The sequence below is a fragment of the Peromyscus leucopus genome, unplaced genomic scaffold, assembly GCF_004664715.2.
Source record: "Peromyscus leucopus breed LL Stock unplaced genomic scaffold, UCI_PerLeu_2.1 scaffold_1261, whole genome shotgun sequence".
NCBI lineage: Eukaryota > Metazoa > Chordata > Mammalia > Rodentia > Cricetidae > Peromyscus > Peromyscus leucopus.
This window is the reverse complement of record NW_023504404.1, coordinates 135,580-159,449: the sequence shown is the minus strand read 5'-3', so window position 1 is coordinate 159,449 and position 23,870 is coordinate 135,580. Positions and strand designations below refer to the sequence as shown.

At 40.1% G+C, this 23,870-nt stretch overlaps 1 pseudogene and 1 gene segment (V, D, J or C); both read left to right on the top strand.

The window, feature by feature from the left end:
- Positions 1–4,129: 4,129 nt before the first annotated feature.
- On the top strand, positions 4,130–4,651 carry LOC114687605. The segment is given in 2 exon segments: positions 4,130–4,240; positions 4,323–4,651. Coding segments are annotated over 2 exon segments (372 nt in total).
- Positions 4,652–15,474: 10,823 nt separating this feature from the next.
- Positions 15,475–16,094, top strand: LOC114687604 (annotated as a pseudogene).
- The last annotated feature ends 7,776 nt before the right edge of the window (positions 16,095–23,870 follow it).

Genomic DNA, 23,870 nt, shown 5'->3' with positions numbered 1-23,870 from the left:
ATACCGAGGCAGGGGGTTATAAAATCTATCTCAGCAGGCTTCTATTGTCAAACAGAACTTATCCTTGTGGCATTGCATTGGCAATGGCAGAAGCAGACCATTGACACAACTCAGAAGAGCTCACAGGGAAAGGATCCATCCCCAATTTCCACACCTTATTAGAATTTCACTGACGTGACATTATAAAGGAGCAGACAGTGATCATGCAGGTTCCAATCCCAACCTCAATTGCTGTGTACTTCATCACTCTGCTTCTCTTCCCTGAGGCTCTGGTCCTCAGAAGGAACTAGCAGCATTGCTAAGTGCTCCAGCAGACAATGCTGAGCTGACAGTTTTGTTAATGGTCACATATATAAAGGACAGAGAGAGCATGTCAAACATAGTATTGTGTGAAACTCAGTGTAAACACAGAAATGGGGTTCTTTCCTGATTTGTTGACACAACCTATAGAGATCTCTCCTAATTCTTTGAAAGGCCAAGGTGAATTTATTCTATATACACACAGCAGGGGTGTTTTAAGAAACTTCATAGTTTATTCCTGTGATGGAAACACAACTATTATACAAATGGAATATACACTTTTTACAGTTTTCAACATTTTCATCCATCAGAGAAATACAAATTAGGAAAAAGATTCAGATTTCATCTTATCACAGTAAGAATGACATTTACTGAGGAAACAGATGACACCAAATGTTGATGATTCAATGGAGAAAAAGAAACCATAATGCATGGTTAGTGAGAGTGTGAACTGTTGCATTCCCTATGAAATTACGGCAGGAATTTCCTCTAAAAGTTAAAAATAGAAATGTCAGATGGCCTATCTACATTATTCCTGAGTAGAGACCTATGGACTCTCTACTGCAAAGATGTCAGATCATTTTTATTCAGCATTGCCCTCTTCAGAACATCTGAGTGCAGAATCAGCCTAAAGCCACATCAGCTGATGAATGGACAATAAAGATGTGGTTTAAGCCTATCTTCTGTTCTGTGGAGGAACCTGCATGACACCATTTTAACAGCAGCCACTATTATGTTGTATTTTTAAAAAATAAGTTTTTATTTACTGCGAGAGTTGAGTTGCTTTCTGGTTCCTAGAACTAGACCTTCCAAAACCCATGACCTTGATCTGTTTTTGAGAATACCCTGGAACCTCCCTGACACTTCCAGTATCCTCCTAATCAAATGGTGGGTGGCAACATGATGATTTTTTTTAGCCTTTTGCATTTCCTTATTGCACCATTGTCTCCTTCTATAAAATTACTCATGAAATACTCCTTAAAAGAGGCCCAAGAAGAGGGTTTAAGGGTGCTCTATTTAACCTGAATTAAGAGTCAGTCCTGGCCCAGCTCTTGGGTTCACCTCAATAAAAACCAAACTTGTTTCAAAGTTGGCTCAAATTGGTAGTGGTCTTATTCTTGGCATTGGGATTAACACTATCTAGACAACATTCAGCTTCATGCTCCTTTTCCTTAAACTTGTTAGTTCTCTGATGGCAGATTCAACAATCACACAGGATAGCCAATTATATTCCTAACAAAACAGTTAACTAAATATTTCTAATTGCTGATGAAAGTTATGATCCCTGGTCTCTCAACAGAAATATTTTGTGTCCTTAAGTGATACAGTCTCCATCAAATTCCTGTTCCTATTCTTGAGCCTGCTGTCAAGAATGAATCATGCATGGTCAGAATTGAAGGCCTGGATTCAAATGAAAGTCTTAAGGGACTTGAATGGAGAGAACAGAATTCCTGTAGGAAAATGAACTATTATAGATAATTGTGGATGCATGGGAGATGGCTGGAAGGGAGGACCAAAAGGGGAGGGTGAGGAAAAGTAGAGTATCAGGGAGAATAAAGGGCAAGAGAGATAAATGTAAGAGCCAGTTGAGGGGTAGTATGGAAACCTATCAGAATAGAAGAATCCAAAAGACGAAATGTAACATGAACATAGGCTACAACTCCTTGGATTTATAGTGTTATCTGACCTGCAAGATATGTTATGTCAATGAGGGTAAAAAGCTTGTGGGAGTAACCATCAATATATGATTTGACATAAGGCTCATACAAGAAATAGAACCCTACTCTATACTACATGAGTGAACAATAATCTTAGATAATATAGTCAGAAACCTAGAATAAAAATAAATATTGTAGTTCTATAAAAGAAGATTGCAATAAAATGACTCCCAATGACATTCTTCTCTACTCAAAATCAGTGTCTTGCTCAACCATGATGAGAAAAGCTTGCTCCAGCAGCACTTGGGAACACATATAGAGACCCAAAGACAGACAATATTCTGAGAGTGAGAGACCTAGGACAATCAGCACTATATGAGAAGTCTTCATCAAATTCCCTCAGGGTGGTGGAACACAGGAGTAGAGGAGGAAAGAGTATAAGAGACAGAGGGAATAGACCCACCAAGGAAATAAGGCCTCTAAAACAACAGGATAGTTGCACATATATATTCAAAGAGACTGAGGTTTTATGCACAGGGCCCTCATGGGTCTGCACCAGGTGGAGTTCTAGAATTGAAAGGGAAAGAGGACACTGTGCACATCCCTAATTCAGAAGCTATCTCCAGTTGATAACCACTTGCAAATTAAAACTTAGTTTTCTCTAAGGGAGTCTTTCTGAGGAAACCAACAACTCTTAAGAACAGGCTGCATGTGTAGCAGAGGATGGTCATCAGAAATCAAATTTCAAAGCATTTTTGGAGATTCCTTGACCCATAATATCACATGGCTTTTATCATTTTATTTATTTCTTATCCAAAAGTTCCTCTGCCTGTATAGTACAGCTTCTAATTTAATGTTTTTAGGGGAGTCCAGTGTATGTAAATCAGGAAGTCTCTGTATCTGCACCTGTTTCTTAGCCCTGTCTTGGTCTCTCTTTCTTCTGTTTGTTTTATTTGTCTGGTTCTGATGTGTTAGTTTTTGTTTGATCTCATCTTATTTTATTTCATTATTATTTATTAGAAGCCTGTTTGATTTCTAAAGAGACACAGCAAGATGGGTTATATGGATTGGAGGGCAGGTGGGAAGTTTCGGGAGTTGAAGAGGTAGGAGAACCTGTAATCAGTATATATTCTATGAGAAAAATATATATTCAATGAAAATAGACTTACTTTAGGTCTTTAAATCCTGTTGATTAAGAGGCCTTATTTCCTTGGTGGGTCTAATCCCTTCTGGCTCTTATATTTTCTCCTCTACTTCAGTGTTCCATGACCCTGAGAGGATTTGATAAAGACCTCACATATAGTACTGAGTGTCCAAGGTCTCTCCCTCTGAGAATATTGTCTGTCTGTGGGTCTCTATATGTGTTTCTAAGTGCTGCAGGAGGAAGATGTTCTCATCATGGAGGAGCAAGGCACTGATCTTTGAGTGTTATTAAGAGGATGAGTAAAGACAGAAGGACTCATATTGTGGCCAAACACAGACACATGTTGCAGACTCCAAGAGGAGCATCATTTATACAGAGACCTGAGGCAGAAGAATGTCCTATTTATTTTAATCCTTAGTCTCTGTGGTGGGCTATCACACACCTGTTCCCATGATACTGTCACATATCTAACCCAGGTGGTCTCTAAGCCAGGACAGTATAAACAATGAATGGGATCCCTGAATGAGGATCATAACTTGTAGAGTTCTCCGCTCCTCCTCTCAGCATATGTTTCTTCTACATTTTACTGATTAGATAGAGCAAGAAGTATGTGTGGACCCTGTACAACAAAAATATGACAGTGTGTCAATATTCTAGCAAACATGGAAATCCATCTCCTGGGTAGGAAAAAGGCCAACTTACTAACCAGAAAGCAGGGAACTCAGGAACCAAGTGTGAAAAGAAGGTTGGCCCTGACATGTGACAGAAAAATAAATACAGGAGGAAAAGAATGTAGTTGGGGAGGTTGGACTAAGGTGTGGAGGTTGAACCTGCCAAGGTGTGTTTCCCATGATCCCTATAGTCCTCATGCTTTCTTATTCTAGATTCATACTACAGGAAGTCAGGTACAGTGGTGGGCACAGTGTAACAGACAAATGGAGTGATATCTACCCTCCCCATTTCTAAAGAAGAGGTTGACTCCCCACATGCAAATGCATCTTCTAGCTCTAAGTTAAATCCCCTCCTGGACTGTGGGAGCTCACATCTCTCTCATAGGTGGCTGACCTCTGAAGAAAAGGAGGTGTAGCCTAGAAGATGACACTGTTGGGTCTTCTGTGTCTGGTGACCGCCCTTCCTGGTGAGTGTTACCATTTCACACATGTGTCCATGAGGGGTTGTGACAACCTGTGATTGACAGAACTGTCTCTTCTTTTCTGAAGGTATCCTGTCCCAGGTACAACTTCAGGAGTCAGGACCTGGCCTGGTGAAGCCCTCTCAATCACTGTCCCTCACCTGCTCTGTCACTGGTTACTCCATCACCACTAATTACTACTGGACCTGGATCAGGCAGTCCCCAGAGAAGAAGCTGGAGTGGATGGGGTACATAGGTTATGATGGTGGCACCTACTACAACCCATCCCTGCAGAGCCGCATCTCCATCACCAGAGAAACATCCAAGAACCAGTTCTTCCTGCAGCTGAACTCTGTGACCACTGAGGACACAGCCACATATTACTGTGCAAGACACAGTGAGGAGACTTCAGCATGAGCCCAGACACAAACCTCCCTGCAGAGGAGCTCTGGGCCAGCAGGGGGCGCTCAGCTGTAACCAAGCACAGGAACTCTAAGACTTCAGAGCTCGAAAGAAAAAAAAAAAAAAAAAAAAAAAAAAACTGGTGTTCTCTGACTTTGCTTCTCATTCCTTAAGGACGGGAGGCTTAGGGGTCATTTCTCTCTCTGATCATGAAAACTGTGTTTTTGTAAAGTCACATTTGCCTATTTCTCATTGTTACTCTCAAGATGCTGTGTGTGGTAATACTTCTAGTTTTTTAGTGTTGAATCTAGTTTTTATATGCTGTGCCATGTCTGGTCTTAGGAAAAAAATATTTAATAAAAATAGCTTTTTGAAATTCAGCTGACCTCAGAATCATACTAATTGTCACATAAAATATGAATTCTTTTGATTCTCCATGCACAACCTCAGATACATCTGTACGTCAGAGCACTTGCTAGAGTATTGACATAAAGGAGTTGTTGTTATGCCTAAGGAACGTGTTGTACTCTTTAATGGGGGTCCATACATCACTGCAAGAGTGTTACCAACCCTGTAATGCAGAGCAGGGATTTCATGAGGTCCACTGTGAATGGCTCTGGTAAGGACTTTTATTGGTGAAATTATTAAGGCCACTCCACGTAGTTAAAAGGAAGATTTATTTAGTGGATAACTTACAAATGAAGGGATATGTAGGTCGTGGGGTTTGGGGAAGGTGTATCACAGTCTAGCGGTGTTCTTTGGAGCTCTGCTCGGTCAACTTCCACCATCAAGGGTCCAGGAACAGAGAGAGCGCTGGCCAGATCTTGAGTCTCTCGGCACCTCCCTTGGCCCCACCTTGTAGGCATGGTGGTTGCCCAAGCCTCAGAGGGGGTTGGAAGTGGGTTCAAGATCAAAGCTGGTATGGCTACCCACTACAGACTTTGCTCTTATTCACTCTCAAATTTGGAATGTTTTGTACCAAAAGCACATAGTTTTGCATTGTGGTTAAAAACAAATGATCATGTGTTTACACAGATAATTACTATTTTTTAAATGTGTCAGTAAAGAAACCACTTGTAATTTAGGAAAGAACTCTATAAGTTATGTGTGTAGATACACCTGGGCCTGCACCATTAGTGTTTGACCTGTGATTGATGATCTCCTCCTACAGAGTTTCACAGGAATGGATACCTAAGCCAAGTGCAGACACTAAAACACAGTAATTCATCCAAGTGGAAAATCAAATGAGGAGGTAAGTGGCCTTATACCATGTGTCCCCTCTTCAGCTAATAAGATTCATACTCAGTTCTGTGATGCTTTTTTCAAATTCTGAATGACCATTTAGGAAATCCTATAAAAACCAAAGATGAGAAATAATGGGTGAAAAATATTGCAGAAACTCTAATAGAATCACAAAGCAGGTGGCAGAGAGTGCACAGTGGTGGGGATCCCCAAACACTGCACTGCATATCTTCTCCCCAGTGAGAGGACCTATTTTCCCTAAGGTGACCCACAGACAAAAGATCAGGGATAAAGACACAGGGACTCAAAGATGAGGTTTGCAGAGATGAAGAAGTAGATGGACATCCAGCCAGGCCAGCCAGGTCTCAGAGACTGTCCTCTATTGTGAGGATTCTCTAATGAGGGCCATGCCTCCGACTAAAAAGTGCCAAGTAGTCCTGGGAGGAAGTCACAGCCTGGAGGATGGAGGAAGTAGAGGAGGACACCTTCATGTTCATTGAGCAATGTCTGGATGACAGGATCCACATGATTTCTGAGTTGTTTGGGAGTGGGTTAACAAGGTAGGTATGAAGAGAACATCCCTGAGGACTGTGTCTCTAGTTCTAGGCATCACCAGGTAAATCACCCTGTCTAGTCAGGAAAATTGACCTGCACTCTGTTTCCCACTATAACCTCTAGTGACTCCCCAGAAAGAGTAACACCAGCACCCAGTCTTAGCCTGAAAGCTGAGCCCTGACTGAGGTGCCCTCATCTCCTTTACACAGGAGTCTCCATCGAAGTATGTGTGTCCAGTAACTGCTTTTCTCCCTGGTGGCTGTTCCCTGCAGTATGTTTTAGTAAAGGAAGCTGGGCATGTAGTCCTAATTTTTGTTTATGATGAACAATGATTGTCACTATTCTCAGGTTCACTGTCCAAGGCATGGCTGCAGGAGTCAGGTCTGGTCTCATAAAAACTTTGCAGACCCTGTCACTCACCTGTATTGTCTGGTTTCTGTGTAACAAATCATCACATTCACTGGGTCTAACAGCACACAAGAAATGGTTTGAATATGCTGGCACCATACTATGGACTGTTGGAGACACAGTTTGTAATTGGGACTTCCAGCAGCAGTATCAGTAGAAATATCTCCTATATCCAAGTTTCCTTAAATCTGCATTCTAACCCCTATCTAATTGTGCCAGCATCATGGTAGGAGACTTCAGCGTGAACTCAGACACAAACCTCCCTACAGAGGAGTCCCAGGAAAAACAGACACACTTAAGAACTGAGTAGCCTAACCCAGAAATTCTAATTGCTGCTCACACCATGGGAAATTAGGAATTGTCTCCATGTGCTTCTTAAAAAACAAGCATATGTCTGTTTACATTTTAGAATATGTTGTTTCCCCTTCCTGTTAAAAAGTCTTCTACAGACCCTTTGGTGTGTCATAGTCTATGAGAATTTCTATTTGCTTAATTTCTAATAAGCATATCATTATTTCACCATGAAGCACCGCAGATATGCATTTGTCCCCTGCTATCAGATGAAATAAACATAAGAATAAAACTTTTCATGTTTTCCACAAAGATCTGTAACATTAAGACTTGGTGATGATAGCATCAATGGGAAATCACAGGGTAATTTAAATAATCTAAAAGCATTTCAATTTTTTTTCCTCTCATAGGGAGTAGAATCCAGATCTTCATTGAATCCATGTTGTTATCAAGATAGATGAGAAAACAGGATGTCTACTCTTTCCTGCTTCCAATGTGTTACTACTCTAACAGAGTAGAGGTAATTAAATTTTTTCAATCAATGCATATTAGAAATTTGAATCCTTTTAATGATTAATTTGCAAGCCAATGTCCCATGTAATGATTTCTTTCAAGATGTTTATTATTTGCTCAGCTTGTGGAGAAGTCTGAGTGACCATTGTGTACATGCCAGCTGATGTCATCCAATGTGTCTGTCCTAACTCTCTTTCAGTGGCAACAGATTTTTCCTTATCACAGTTTTCTGCCTCATATTGGTGTTTTCTTGTTAACATTGCCTTCCATGCTTAATGCAATTGAACTCTTTGTTGCTTATGAAGCTAGGAAATTTGAAAAGTTTTATCTGTGAATTAGAGAAGCATTATTGGGAGAAGTGATATTTGCTACTGAATTAGTTGTGTTACAGAATTCTGTTTTCTGTAAAAGGAAAAAGAGTCTACTAGTGCAGACCTGGGCCTTGTCTAGATTCTATTATCGTGACAGATTGTGTTAAGTTAGTTTAGGAAACAAACAGACTATAGAATATGGGATTACTGAGATCAAGATCAACCCACTTACTGACCAGCACAATATGAAGATAAAAAACTAAGGGATCCATGGTCTGTTATGTAATGTCCATATGAAGGTCAGCACACATGACTGCCAGTGACCTATGATGAACACAGTGGGCCTGATGTTGAGCACACTCTGGACACATGGTGTGTTTACATTGACTTCTTAATATCCTCCGGGTATACTGAAGTAAAGAAATAAATATTTGAGCAATATTTAATGAATATGAAATGAACTTTTTTCCTAGGATCTGGGCAAAGAAATCATTCACAATGATGTGAGTCCAGTTGACACTAACCTTTTAAGCACCAGCAGTTTCTTAGTGAGCCAGGATTTTCTGATTATGGTCAGTGAGAACTGAATTTAACTAGGCCAGGATGGAGGGTCCACAGCAAGACTAATGCTGTGACAAGTTTATTGTGACCAATAAGACTTTCAAGACTGTGGGAACCCGTTCTCGGGTTCCTCGTGTCTTTACCCAGCAGGTCCGAATAGAGGATGATCAGGACCACGGGCCTGAGTACAGGTGTCTGAGATGGTCTGAACTTGGCTGTGCTGGGGGAAGAGGTCTTTTGTTTCACCTCCTTGGCGTCTCTATAAAAACCCTGGGCCAGAGACAGTCAGGGATCCGTTGGAATAGGTTCCAGGCCCTCTCGAGGCTATCCTTTATTTTCTATCTGTTTATCTCTGCAAGATTCTCTGCTATAAATCCTTATATCTAATATTTCCTGCTGATTGCACTCAAGAGAAGTCTGGGGAACTGTGGGCGTGGTGGGTAAACACCCCACACAAGACCTTTATGTAAAACAATATAACAGCACTTTCTAGGATCATTACAATGCAACATAACAGGATACTATACTGTTTGTAATTTATATAGATATAAAATATTAATACCTATGACCAATTGTCTTGTCAAGCTTCTATATGCTTTGAAGACTTGAGGGAACATAGAGAAACAGAGGTGGGACTGAAAGCTTCACCACCTGAGGAAGAAGTTTGGTTCATCAAGAACAGAAAGGCACACAGTGCCCCAGGAGACATGGACTCTAACTTGGAAACCTATGACATGTGCCTCTTAAGGCAGCAAGACTAGACCAACTATATGATTCTCTAGAAAATATGGTGAGCCAAGCTAAACAAGATGCTTATTTTTTCCTAGGCACAGTTATTTGACATGTGGTAATTTTTTGTAATAATTCTATAGTACCAGTGAATACTGTGGAAAGGATCCACATGCCACCATGGAAGACCACGGCATTAAGAAGAATATTAATAACTATAGAGACACTTGAAATCAGTCTCTGCATATCCATTCAGTATTTCCAGTAAAAGAAGAGCCAGTCCTCCCTGTGGCTGAGCTCTCTGAGCACCAAAGTAGCAGGGATGTGTCTCTGCCCAAGACAGACAGAGAAGCTTGAGTGTAAGCCATGGCATCCCAACCTGCAGGGGAGCTCAGGACCAGCAGGGAAACAATGGAGCCAATAATCAGCAGGACAGAAGTGAGATGAGGTATGGACACAGTAGCTTCTCTGGACACTTTTCTTAAAGTCTATTAGCTGAATAACACTTGTTGTAGTCTCCAATTTTCTATTTTTTTAATTCAGACTTCAATTTTCAAGCACAGTAGAACTTCCTTGTCCATGTTATACAGATTTTTATTTTCTTCTTTATGTTATTACAATTGATTTATTTATTTCTGAGTTTTGAAAAACATGTTTTTTTCATACAATGTATTCTGATCAGTTTCCATACCCAGCTCCCCCATGATCCTTCCCACGTTCCTACCACTCAACTGGATGACCTTCCTTTCTCTATATAGAAAAGAAATATATAGACAAAAAAAGAACTTAGAAAATAAAAAATAAATAAGCAGGAGAAATACACACCTGCAAACTACTGGAAAAACAAATATTAATTGCTTGTACATTAAAAAAAGATTACCTAATATATAAGGTTTTAAAATTTTCATGCACAATTGATTATCCTAATCACTGCCATTACCTGTAAATCAGTTTTGTCAGGAAAAGGACTAAATGTCTCAGATTGGGATTCTGTTGTGAGATTAGGCCTCGATTATATCCACAGAGCCTGCATAGGTCATAGGAATGGCTGCTTTCTCAGACAGGATTAGCATTTTGACCTCAGCATTCTGATGCCAGACCAAGAATTTCTATACCCTTTTATTTTTCTCCATCTGGCCTAGGTCCTTATCTTAGAAGTATCATGACTCATATATATGCAAATCAAGTGAGGCAATAGTGATAAAACAGAGATGTTCACATCCCACAAAAACATATGATTTGTGTCCTCTGCACAGTCACTGAACACATAAGGTCCTCACCAAGAATTGGAGCTGGATCATCCTCTTATTGGTGGCAGTTGCTACAAGTAAGGGACTCCCAAGTTCCTGGCTTGAGGAGGGTCCATCCACTCAGGTGTCAATGATATCCACTCTGCCTTTCTCCCCACAGTTGTCTACTCCAAGGTCCATCTGCAGCAATCTGGGGCTGACCTGGTGAGGCCTGGGGCCTCAATGAAATTATCCTGCAAGGCATCTAGCTATACCTTCACTGACTACTATATGCACTGTGTGAAGCAGAGACCTGGACAGGGTCTGGAGTGGGCTGGATGGATTGATAATTAAAATGGTAATATTGGCTATGCACACAAGTTCCAGGGCAAAGCCAAGCTGACTGTAGATAAGACCTTGAGCACAGCTTACATGGATCTGAGCAGCCTCACATCTGAGGACTTTGAAGTCTATTACTGTGCAAGACACAGTATAGCAATTCACATCCTGAATGTGTCAGAAACACTAGAAGGACAGGAACCTGCCTTAGGACTGAAATATCAGATATTTTAGCCTGCAGAATTGATCAAAAGTAATCATTCTGAATGTCCATTTGTCAGCAGCCAGCTTTTCACAGTCCTATAGGATGTTTGTCACTATTTCAAAAGGACATCAGAGAACAAAGTAATGCTGATTCAGGATGCTCCCTACAGTACTCCATACCTTGACTATATCTTTATCAGTGACCACCTCCGCTGAAATGCTTCTTCCAAAAAGAAGCAAAAATAACAACAAACCCTGGTAACATTAACACAATATATATATATATATATATATATATATATATATATATATATATATATATATATAAAATGTTATATAATATGTTATATAAATAAGACCCTGTGACTAGAAAACCAATTAGTTTACCATCTGACCTGGCTCCTCCCACATATAATAGCAACCTCAGGTTGAGACTTAATTGGAATGTCTGTTTTCCTGCCAGTATGTTTATTTTCCATCTGTAAATTATTATCACAGTTTATCATTATCCTACTTTATCCTCTGGGCCATTTTCATCAGATCACGTGACACTCAGAAAGTGTCTTCTGAACCAATAAAAATGGATAGAAGTTCCTTGTCCTCCAAGGCCTAGAGCCCTCCCAGTCTCAAGTGTACAACATAAACTGTCAACAGCTTGAGCTCTCTTGTTACAAAATAAACCATTGTCAGGATAGAAATGAAAGAGGGGCTTCCCATCTGTGAATTCGGGCGACTCCTCAACCGATAAATGAAGACTGGTATAATGTTGGGTTGATGTTATATTAGTACTGGATGAACGCCTGCCATGTTTCAGAGGGCTGACGTCTGTGAGGATATCCTGGATTTTTCAAGGAGTGTGAAAGCTTCCATCCTCCACAGAATTCCTCCTCATGACTTCCTTGATGCACTAAAGTCAAAAAAGATACCTAGGAAAGTATTTCTGACCTTAACAATATTGCTAAGAGATTAAAAAACTGTCTACAAACATTTCAGAGGAATATATACATGGGAATGAGATTCTTCAATTGGAGACCATGCTCTGTCAAAGTAAACAGTTAGGGAAACAGTCTGATATGGAATATTATTATTTTCAAATGACATCAAGTTTATATGATCAATAACATTGCTAAATATTTTTGCTGTGAGAAAACAAAAACTAAAACCAAAACAAATTAGTTACACAAAGCTTGAGGAGCAGGTGCAGAGGCCAGCAAGGGTGTTTCCTGACTCTACCCAGAGTTGATTCCTCTCATTTAACCACATACAAAGCTCAGGAAACCATTACCTAGAAAAACAAAATATCTGACATGGAGAAGTTCATGGAGGAGTTAGTTCCTACAATATTTGTCACTCTCCTGGAAAGGCCAATAACAGAAATGACCCAGTTCAAAGGCCCTCTGAGTCCCCATGAATGAAGTTTATCTCGCCGTAGAAAGAATTCCTCAATTGGAAAACTAGGAACTAACAATCCGGCCTCACAGAGAGACAGTTTCAAGGCACATCATGATGAGACTGACCCCATTTCAGTATAAGAGTACCATGCCCTATGGAGGGGACAGGCATGGTTAGATGGAAGGACATCAGAGCTGGGCCCCAGAGTGGAGGCTCTAGATTCCTCTCCACCTTTTGGAATCATAGACATGGTTCGTTTACTACTCTGAAAAATGTTTTAAAATAGTGACCTGATGTGTAGGAGTGCTACTATTTCTTCAATTATGTATCTGGATTCAACATTCATAGACCTTTGCTAATCCTTCTTAATTATTGACATTGTATTATACACTGGTTTCTTTGTGGCAAATAAGCAGAGTGGGGTCTCTGGTCAAAAACAATAAAATAAGATGTTAAATTATATCATAATTGTGTAATAAACAATAGATAATTTTTTAATCTTTCTCTATTACTTAGTATTGTGTCTGTCTTCTCTTTGCTCTAGTCATTCATAGGTCTAATACTTCCACCACAAACTCATTATACCGAGGCAGGGGGTTATAAAATCTATCTCAGCAGGCTTCTTATGTCACACAGAACTTATCCTTGTGGCATTGGCAATGGCAGAAGCAGAACATTGACAGAACTCAGAGGAGCTGACAGGGAAAGGATCCATTCCCAATTTCCACACCTTCTCAGAATTTCACTGATGGGACATTATAAAGGAGCAGACAATGATCAGTCAGGTTCCAATCCCAATCTCAATCGCTGTGTTGTTCCTAAATCTGCTTCTCTTCCCTGAGGTTCTGATCCTCAGAAGGAACTAGCATAAGTGCTAGTGCTCCAGCACACAATCCTGAGCTGAGAGTTTTGTTAATGGATCATGTACACAAAAGACTAAGAGAACATACTAAGCATGGTATAGTGTGAAACTCAATTCAAACACAGAAATGGGGTTCTTCCCTGATTTGTTGCCACAACCTAAAGAGATCTCTCCTAATCCTTTGAAAGTCCAAGAATGAATTCATTCTATAGACCGACAGCAGTGGTGCTTTGAGAAACTTCTTAGTTTATTTCTGTGATGGAAACACAACTATTACACAAATGGAATATACACTTTTTACAGTTTTCAACATTTTCATCCATCCGAGAAATACAAATTAAAGAAAAGCTTTCAAATTTCATCTTATCACAGTAAGAATGACATTAGTGAGGAAATAGATGACACTAAATGTTGATGATTCAATGGAGAAAAAGGAACCATAATGCATGGTTAGTGAGAGTGTGAACTGTTGCATTTTCTATGAAATTAAGTCAAGAATTTCCTCTATAGACTAAAAATACAAATGTTGCATGGACTATCTACATCATTCCTGATTAGACATCAATGGACTCTCTACTGCAAAAATGCCACATCACTTTTATTCAGTATTGTCTTCTTCATAGCATCTGAGTGCTGGAATCAGCCAAAAGACACACCAGCTGATGAATGGACAATAAAGATGTGGTTAAAGTTTGTCTTCTCAGGTGGTACATTCACACAATACAATATTATTCAACTGTCAAAAACAATGACATCATGAACTTTCAGGCCAATGAATGGAACTAGAAGAGATCATGCTGAATGAGATAACCCAAACAAAGAATCACAAACATGATAGAGCCACTGAAACATTATTGATTCCTCTTAAGCTCTACTGGCTGCTGGCCTTCAAGAAAAATTGTGCAGGGTAAGAAGACAGAGGAAGTCACAAGAGAGATAGCAACCCTCTAGGTAAAGGTAAAAAAGAAATGTCAACCATATAATCAGAACTCCATTTGTCCCATCTGGGTGTGTGAGCCAGGCACTTCCACTCCAGGTGGCTCACAAGGCAGCTGTTCTTGTAACGACTGCCAGAACGATGCGTGGTCAGTGGCAGGTGGGAAGTTTTGGGAGTTGAAGAGGGAGGAGAAACTCTAATCAGGATATATTCAATGAGAAAAATATATATTCAATTTAAAAATACTTACTTTAGGTCTTTAAATCCTGTTGATTTAGAGGCCTTATTTCCTTGGTGGGTCTAATCCCCTTTGGCTCTTTTAATCTTTTCTCCTCTACTTCAGTGTTCCATGACCCTGAGAGGATTTGATGAAGACTTCCCATATAGTCCTATGTCCAACGTCTCTCACTCTCAGAATATTGTCTGTCTGTGGGTCTCTATATGTGTTTCCAAGTGCTGCAGGAGGAAGATTTTGTCATCATGGAGGAGCAAGGCACTGATCTTTGAGTGTAATTAAGAGGATGAGTAAAGACAAAAAGACTCATATTGTGGCCAAACACTGACACGTGTTGCAGACTCCAAGAGGAGCATCATTTGTACAGAGACCTGAGGCAGAAGAATGTCCTATTTATTTCAATCCTTAGTCTCTGTGGTGGGCTATCACACACCTGTTCCCATGATACTGTCACATGTCTAACCCAGGTGGTCTGTAAGCCAGGACAGTATAAACAATGAATGGGATCCCTGAGTAAGTATCATAATGTGTCGAGTTGCGAGCTCCTTCTCTCTGCATGTGTTTCTTCTACATTCTACTGATTGGATAGAGCAAGAAGTCCATGTGGACCCTGCACAACAAAAATATGACAATGTGGCAATGTTCCAGCAAACATGGAAACCCATCTCCTGAGTAAGAAAATCGTGAGCTTACTAATCAGAAAGCAGGAGCTCAGGCACCATGTGAGAAAGGAAGTTTGGCACTGACCTGTGATGGAAAAATACATGAGGAAAGTAATCTAGGTGGGGAGGTTGGACTAGGAAGTGGAGGTTGGTCATGCCAAGGTGTTTTTCCTGGGATCCCTGTAGTCCTCATGCTCTTATTCCAGCCATAAACTACAGAAAGTCAGGCAGAGTGATGGGCACAGTGTAACAGACAAATGGAGTCGTTTCTACCCTCCCCATTTATAAAGAGAAAGTTGACTCCCCACATGCAAATGCACCTTCTACTTATAAATTAAATCCCCTCCTGGACTGTGGGAGCTCACATCTCTTTCACAGGAGGCTGACCTCTGAGGAAAAGGAGGTGTAGCCTAGAAGATGACACTGTTGGGTCTTCTGTGTCTGGTGACAGCCCTTCCTGGTGAGTGTTATCATTTCATACATGTGTCCATGAGGGGTTGTGAAAACCTGTGATTTACAGAATTTTCTCTTCTTTTCTGAAGGTATCCTGTCCCAGATACAGCTTCAGGAGTCAGGACCTGGCCTGGTGAAGCCCTCTCAATCACTGTCCCTCACCTGCTCTGTCACTGGTTACTCCATCACCAGTGGTTACTACTGGAGCTAGATCAGGCAGTCCCCAGGGAAGAAGCTGAGGTGGATGGGGTACATCGGTTCTGGTGGTAGCACCTACTACAACCCAACCATTTAGAGCCGCATCTCCATCACCAGAGAAATATCCAAGAACCAGTTCTTCCTGCAGCTGAACTCTGTGACCACTGAGGACACAGCCACATATTACTGTGCAAGAGACACAGTGAGGAGACTTCAGCATGAGCCCAGACACAAACCTCACTGCAGAGGAGCTCTGGACCAGCAGGGGGCGATCAGCTCTAACTCAACCCTGGAACTCAAGATTTCAGAATTGGAAAGAAAAACTGGTTTTCTCTGATTTGGCTTCTCACTCCATAAGGGCAGAGAGGCTTTGGGGTCATTCCTCTCTTATCGTTAAAACTCTAGAGGCAGGGGCAGGTGGATCTCTGTGAGTTCAAGGCCAGCCTGGTCTCCAAAGCAAGTTCCAGGAAAGGTGCAAAGCTACACAGAGAAACCTTGTCTTGAAAAACAAAAACAAAAACAAAAAAACAAAAACAAAAACAAAAAACTCTGTATATGTAAAGTCACATTTGCTTATTTCTCACTGGGACTCTCAAGATGGTTTTTGTGGTCATATTTCTTGTATTTTGGTTGTGAATCTTGCCTTTACCAGCTGTGGCAACTCTAGTCTTAGGAATAATTTTTTTTTTTTTAATGAAAACAGATTTTTGAAACTCAGCTGACTTTGATATTATACTTGTTTTCCCATTAAGAAATGGATTGTCCTTTCTATTCTCAATTCCCTCCACTTTGAGATACATCTGTATGTCAGAGTTCTTCCTAGAGTATTGACACAAAGCAGTTGCTGTTATGCTTAAGGAATGTGTCATATACTGAATGCAGTTCGCACATCACTGCAGCTGTATTACCCACAATGTAATGCAGGGCAGGGATTTCATGAGGTCAACTGAGCATAGTTCAGCTCTAAGGACTTTGCTGTAAAGGAGTGTTTCATTCCCAAAGTTAGTATATTTTGTACAAATAGTACATATTTTTGCATTGTGATTAAAAACATCGTATTAAACAAATACTCATGTGTTTACACCAATAATTACTATTTTAAAATGTGTCAGTGACAGAAACTACCTGTAATATAGCAAAGAACTGTATGTTATATGTAAACATAAGCCTGGGCCTGCACCGTTAGTGTTTGAGCTGTGATTGGTGATCTCCTCCTACAGAGTTTCATAGGAATGGAAATCTAACCCAAGTGTAGACACTAAAACACAGTGCCTCATCCAAGGGATAAAATCAAATTGGATATAGCATATGCCCCACTACTCAATTGACAAGATTGACAATCAGTTCTGTGACTTTTTTTTTCAGATTATGAATGATCACTAGGAAAATTTGGAACAACCCCAAGATGAGAGATAATATGTGAAAATATCCCTGAAACTCTCATAGAGTCACAAAGCAGGTGGCAGAGTGTATACAGTGGTGGGTGTCCCTAAAACCCTGCACTGTACAGCTGTCTGTAAAGTGTTAGGACCTGGTTTTCCTAAGGCCACCCACAGGCCAAAGATCAGAGATAAAGACAAAGGGACTCAAAGATGAGATTTCCAGAGATGAAAAACTAGATGGACATCCAACCAGGTCAGCCAGGACTCAGAGACTGTCTTCAGTTGTGAGGATTCTCTAATGATGGCCACGCTTCCAAGTAAGCAGTGCAAAGTGTTCATGGGAGGAAGTCACAGCCTGGAGGATGAAGGAAAGAGAGAAGGCCATCTTCATGTTCACAGAGCAATGTCTGGATGGCAGGATCCACATGATTTCTGATTTGTCTGGGAGATGGTTAAAAAGGCAGGGATCAAGAAACTACCCCTGAGGTCAGTGCCTCTAGTTCTTCTAGTCAACACCAGGTAAATAACCCTGTCTGGGAGTGACAACTAACCTGAACTCTGCTCACCTTTTATATACTCTAGTGACTCCACCATGAAGAAAACCACCTTGTCCTAGGCTGAAAGCTGAGCCCTGGTTGAGGTGCCCTCATCTTCTTACAAGAGTCTACATCTAAGTACATATCTTCTGGAACTGCTTTTATGCCTGGTGGCTGTTCCCTACAGTGAGTGTCACAGTATTTAAGGAAAGGAAACTGGGCATGTGGCCCAAGTTTGTGTTTACTATTGATGCTGATGTTCGCTATTTTCAGGTGAACTGTCCCAGGTGCAGCTGCAGGAATCAGGTCTGTCCTCATAAAACCATTGCAGACCTTGTCACTCTGTCTAGATTTATGTAAGCACCCGTCATTTTCTTTTGGTCTAACAGCATCTAAGAATTTAAAATATACTGGTACCATACTGTGGACTATTGCAGACACAGTTTGTAATTGGGACTTCAACTCCAGCATCACTTATCAGTAGGAAGACCTCCAATAGCCATTTTCCTTGAATCTGCCCCATCTGCCACGTCTACTGTTCCAGAAACATTGGAGGAAACTTTAGTGTGATCCCAGACAGAAACCTCCCTACAAAGGGGCTCAGGAACAGCAAAGGCACTTAAGAACTGCTGAAGCTACTCAGAAATACTAATTGCCCCTCACATCATAGGCAGTTCTGAATTTCCTTTATGTGCTTCCTCACAAACACGCATATGTCTGATTACATTTTAGAATATGTGGTTTCCCCTTCCTGTTCAAAAAGTCTTCTAGGGAGCCTTTGCTGTGTCATCATCTATGACAGTTATTATTTGTTTAATCTCTAATAAGCGTATCATCATTTACCCCTGGTGCATCTAAGATATTCCTTTGCCACTTGCTATCATATGGAATAAATATAAGAATAAAATTTCTATGTTTATCCACAAAGGTCTGCATTTTTAAGACTTGGTAATGATCACAGGGAAATTTAAATATTCTGAAAAACTTTCAATTTAATTCCTCTCATGGGGAATACAATCCAGATCTTCCACACACAAATGTTATTACCATAGATAGATGGGGGAAAATCATTTACTCTCTCCAACTTCCAGTGGGTTAATTCTCTAATAGGGTAGAGGTAATTAACAGTTTTCATACAATGCATATTGGGAATATGCATGCTTGTAAAGATTAATTTAAACCGAAAGTCCCATGTAATGATTCCTTTGAAGATGTTGCTTATGACCTGGGCTTGTGGAAAAGTCTAAATGACCATGGTGCACATTCCAGCTGATGTCATCTACACTTTGTGTTCTAACTCCCTCCCATTGGCAACAGAGTTTCCTTATCATAGTTTTCTGGTTTTTTGCTGATGTTTTCTTGTTAACATTGGCTCCACATTCACTACAATGGAACTCTTTGTTGTGGCTAAAGGTACAAAAGCTGGAACGTTTATCTGAGAATTAGAAAAGCATCTTTGGGAGAAATGATGTTTAGTGTTGGTTCATTTGAATTACATATTCCAGGTATTTGTAACAGGAAAGAGAATTTACTTATTCAGGCCTTATCCTTCTCAGGATAGCATTATAATTACCAAGCTATGTGCAAGATAGTTTGGGGAACAAGCAGATTATAGAATATGGGGTTACTGAGATCCAAACAAACACAACTCTTCAGACAGCACAGTGGCAAGGTGAAAACCAAGGGAATCACAATCTGTTGCTTAATGCCGGGGTGAATCAGCTCACATGGCTGCCAGGGACATGTGTTGACCACAGTGAGAGCCTGCAGATTGGGCACACTCTGGATGCCAGGAGTCTGTGGATTAACTTCTCAATATCTCCCAGGTATAGTGATGAACATAAATAAATGTATGAGCAATATTAATGGATGTGAAATGAGCTTTTTCTCTTAGCATTTAGCCAAGTAATTCTTCAACAATGATATAAGTCCAAATGATACAATCCTTGTAAGCTCCAGAACTTACTTACCAAGCCAGGTTTCTTGATTATGGTCAGTGAGAACTGAACTGTAACCGGGCCAGAATGGATGGCCAAAGCAAGACTGATGCTATGAAAAACCAACATTTTTATACTTTTATCAGAAACAAAATATAATGGCAGGTACTAGAATTGTTACCATGATTTCAGGATGCAAAGATGCTTGCAGGTTGAAAGGATTTAAAATATTAACATGTAAGGCCAATTGTCCTGTCAAACTTCTCTATGCTTCATAGACTTCTAGGGAACATAGAGAAACAGGGGTATCTTGAAAATTTCTCTGCCTGATGGAGCAGCTTGGTTTATCAGTAACTGGAATGTACACAATACCCATGGAACCATGGACTCTAACCTGAAAACCTATGACAGGTGCCTCTTAAGACAGCAAAACTAGACCAACTGCATGATTCCCTGCCAAATATGATGACCCTAGTCAAAAAGGTTCTTATTTTTCTTGGCACAGTGATTTGGCATGTTGTAATTCTCTGTAGTGACTCTATAGTATCAGTGGAGGGTATGGATTTGGATACAACTGTCAGCAGAGAAGACCAAGGCATTGAGAAGAATATTAATAACAATAGAGGCATTTAAAATCAATCTCTGATACATCTGTTCAATCTCTCCAGAAAAAAAGAGCTGTTTTTCTCTGCAGCTGAGCTCTGTGAGCATTGAAATGTTTAAAAATAATGAATTGATGTACAGGAGTGATACATCTAACACAGCTGATACTAGACTAGCAATAAATATAAACAGAAAGGTTCAAATTTTTGGAAGTTATTTACATAAAAAGAATAGTATATAGAATTTGCACATCACTGTTTTTCAGTACTGGGCATCACATACCAGTCATTTTGCATGAACAAACACTAAACTACAAACTTGAAAGGTATTTCTCCAATTTCATATCTGGATTCAGCATTCATAAATCTTTGCTAATCCTTTTAAAATTATCAACATTGTCTTATAATGGCCTCTGTGGGACAAATGAGGCAGACAGTTGTCTCTGTTTAAAAACACACAATAAAATAAGACTTTGAATTATATCACAAGCATGTAGTAAATAATAAATAATTATTTATTTTTTTACTACTATTCATTTTTATCTGTTTCCTTTGCTCTAGGCATTCATTTCTAATAATTCCACTGCAAAATTCATTATACTGCATTAGAAAATGCAAACAAGGCCTCCCTCTGCTCATGAAAACCAGCCCAGCCCTGACACTGCAGCTCTAGCTGAGGAGCTCAGCTATACATTACCAGGTCTTTCAATTCAGCAGTAGAACTGAATAATAAACAATGGTCAAGGGGTTGTGTGTGAGAGGAGATTTCATTGTTTCATTTAAATTTTTTAATTAAAATATTTTTGAAAATTTCTTAAACTCAGTATTGTACCAATCAATTCCTCACTCAAATTCTGCCCATATACAAATCTCCAAAACTCAGTCCTTCTAGAATTCATGACTTCTTTAAATTTAGTTAACATTTAACAGTCTCTCTCTCTCTCTCTCTGTCTCTCTGTCTCTCTGTCTCTGTCTCTCTCTCTCTCTCTGTGGGGGGTACCATATTGAGCTCAGTCATAGTTATGTATATGTGCATGTGTTTACAGTAATTTACTTGGGATTGAATAACCTACCAGGGAGATTGTCCTTAAAGGAAACTGATTCTTAAAGGAAACTGATTGATCCTCTCTCAGCATTCATTGATTACCTGTAGATCTTTATTAGGGGTGGGGACCTGAGAGGTTTCTCCTATACTATGGACATCTAGTTTACAATGTTGTCAAGATTTCATGTGTGCAGCACCCTGTCCTATCTATTAGATACTATCTCACAGTGGCATCCTGGTCCTTGAGATCCTATAATCTTTCTGTCCCCACTCCAGGACTTTTCCTGAGCCTTTATTGTGGGGTATGCATTGAAGAATTATAAACTATGCTTAGAAATCCCAGGGTCACTTGTTCTCTGCTTGCTTTCCCGATGCAGATCTCTTCAATAGTTTCCATCTTCAGTTAAAAAGCAAGAGCTTTGTGGTGATATATTGTGTATCAAATAAAGTTTGCCTGAAGATGAGAGGACAGAGCCAGCACTAGACTAAACATAGAGGCCAGGTGGTGGTAGCATAAACCTTTAATCCTAGCACTCAGGAGGAGGAGATTCGTCTGGATCTCTGAGTTCAAATCCACCCTGTATTACATGAGACTGATTCAGTCTAGGAGAGAAACACAGCCAGGCAGTGGTGGCACACACCTTTAATCCCAACACTTGGGAGTCACAGGTCTTCAATCCCAGGACTTGAGATCTCATGCTTTTGCTACCAGTATTTGGGAAAAACATATGCCACTAATCTCAGCACTAGGAAGGAAGTGAGATGGCTGACTAGAGAAAGGCATATATAAGGCATGAGGAGACAGGAACTAGAGCCTTTTACATGATGACACAGAGGCATTCAGTCTGAGGATTTGTGGAGATAACATCTTGCCTTCCTTTCCATTCAGCCTGAGGATTGAGTAGTGTTGAGAAGTTTCTCTAATGGCTTGTTCCTTTGTCTGTCTGATCTTTCAGCACTTGCCTGATATCTTGGTTTTTTATTATAAGATCCTTAGAATTCATACAACAGAGATTTATTAATGAGTGAGTTAGAGCTTAAATCTGGGATATAAGGATAAGTTTTTAGAACACAGTTAGAAAATATATTTCTGTCTTGCAGGAAGGACACCGTTATAGATCAAAGTGGGTTTATAAATGAGTTGCTGTTTACCTTTTTACATTGGTACCATGCAGAAACAATTCCTTCTGTTAACAAAACCAACCAACATCTGATTGTATTTCAGGATTATTCTATGAGACTACATATTGGTGAAATTATTTAGGCCACTCCACTTAGTTAAAAGGGAGGTTTATTTTGTGGCGTAACTTACAAATGAAGGGATAGGCTACAGGGTCTGGAAAAGGTATTGCACAGTCCAGCAGTGTTCTCTGGAGCACTCTGCTTGGTCTAACTCCAGTGTCCAGGGTCCAGGAACCAAAAGAGCCAGTGCATCCAGATCTCGGGTGTTCAGGGTCCTCTCTTGGCCCTGCCTTGTAGGCATGACAGTTACTGAAGCCTCAATGGGGGTTGGAACTTCCAGATCAAAGCTGCAATGGTTACCCACTAGAAATACATCTATACCTGACACTACTAAGATGGCCTAGAACCTGAAACTAGAATACCCTGGGACTTAGGAGAAAATAAAATACTACTGTTCTGCTCAAAAGGCATGGGGAAGAATGATTCTGAAAAAAATCAGCCAGTTTAGAAAGATATAGAAGCCAGAACCTTGAGGAATAGGAGGCCCATGTGCTAAATAATAATGTCTTGCCCATATCTTGAGACTTTGCTTCTCCTTTCACTAATGTCAGGGAGGATCGACGGCCATTTCTCTCTCTTCTTCTGAATATTAACTTTTAATAAAGCCACATGTGTTTATTTCTCACTGTTTCTCTCAAGGTAGGGTATATAGTAATATTTCTTCCCCTTTGGTCATGAGTTTAAGCTTTAACAGCTGAGTCATTTCACTGGTCTTCAGAATTTGTTATTTTTCAATGAAAACCTCCTTTTGAAACTCAGCTGACAATGGAATTGATTTATAAATTATTTATAAGTTAATTCTACTTTGGAATCTCCATTGCTTCCATTCTCAGATAAATCTACATATCAGAGCACTTCCTAGAGAATTGACACAAAGCAGTTGCTTTATGCCTAAGGAACATGTCATAGACTGAATGGGGTTGACACATCACTGCAACTGTATTACCTATCCAGTAATATGTAGTTGAAGTTTTCCTGTGTCCCGCCCAGTTTGCAGCTGCTCAGACCTAAGACAAGGAGGCTTATATTAATTAAAACTGCTTGACCATTAGATCAGGCTTACTACTGACTAGCTCTTATACTTAAATGAATCCATTTTTGTTAATCTATATGTTGTCATGTTTTCTGCAGCTTTTCCTGTGTGCCATTACATGCTGCTCCCTGGATAGCAGGCTGGCATTTCCTGACTCAGTCTTCCTCTTCCCAGAATTCTCCTTTCTGCTTCTCCTGACTATACTTCCTGCCTGATTACTGGCCAATCAGTGTTTTATTAAACCAGTCTACAAAAGCATTATCCCACAGCAGTAATGCAGGGCAGGGATTTCCTGAGATCAACTGTGCATGGATTTGATTCAAGGACTCTGCTGTA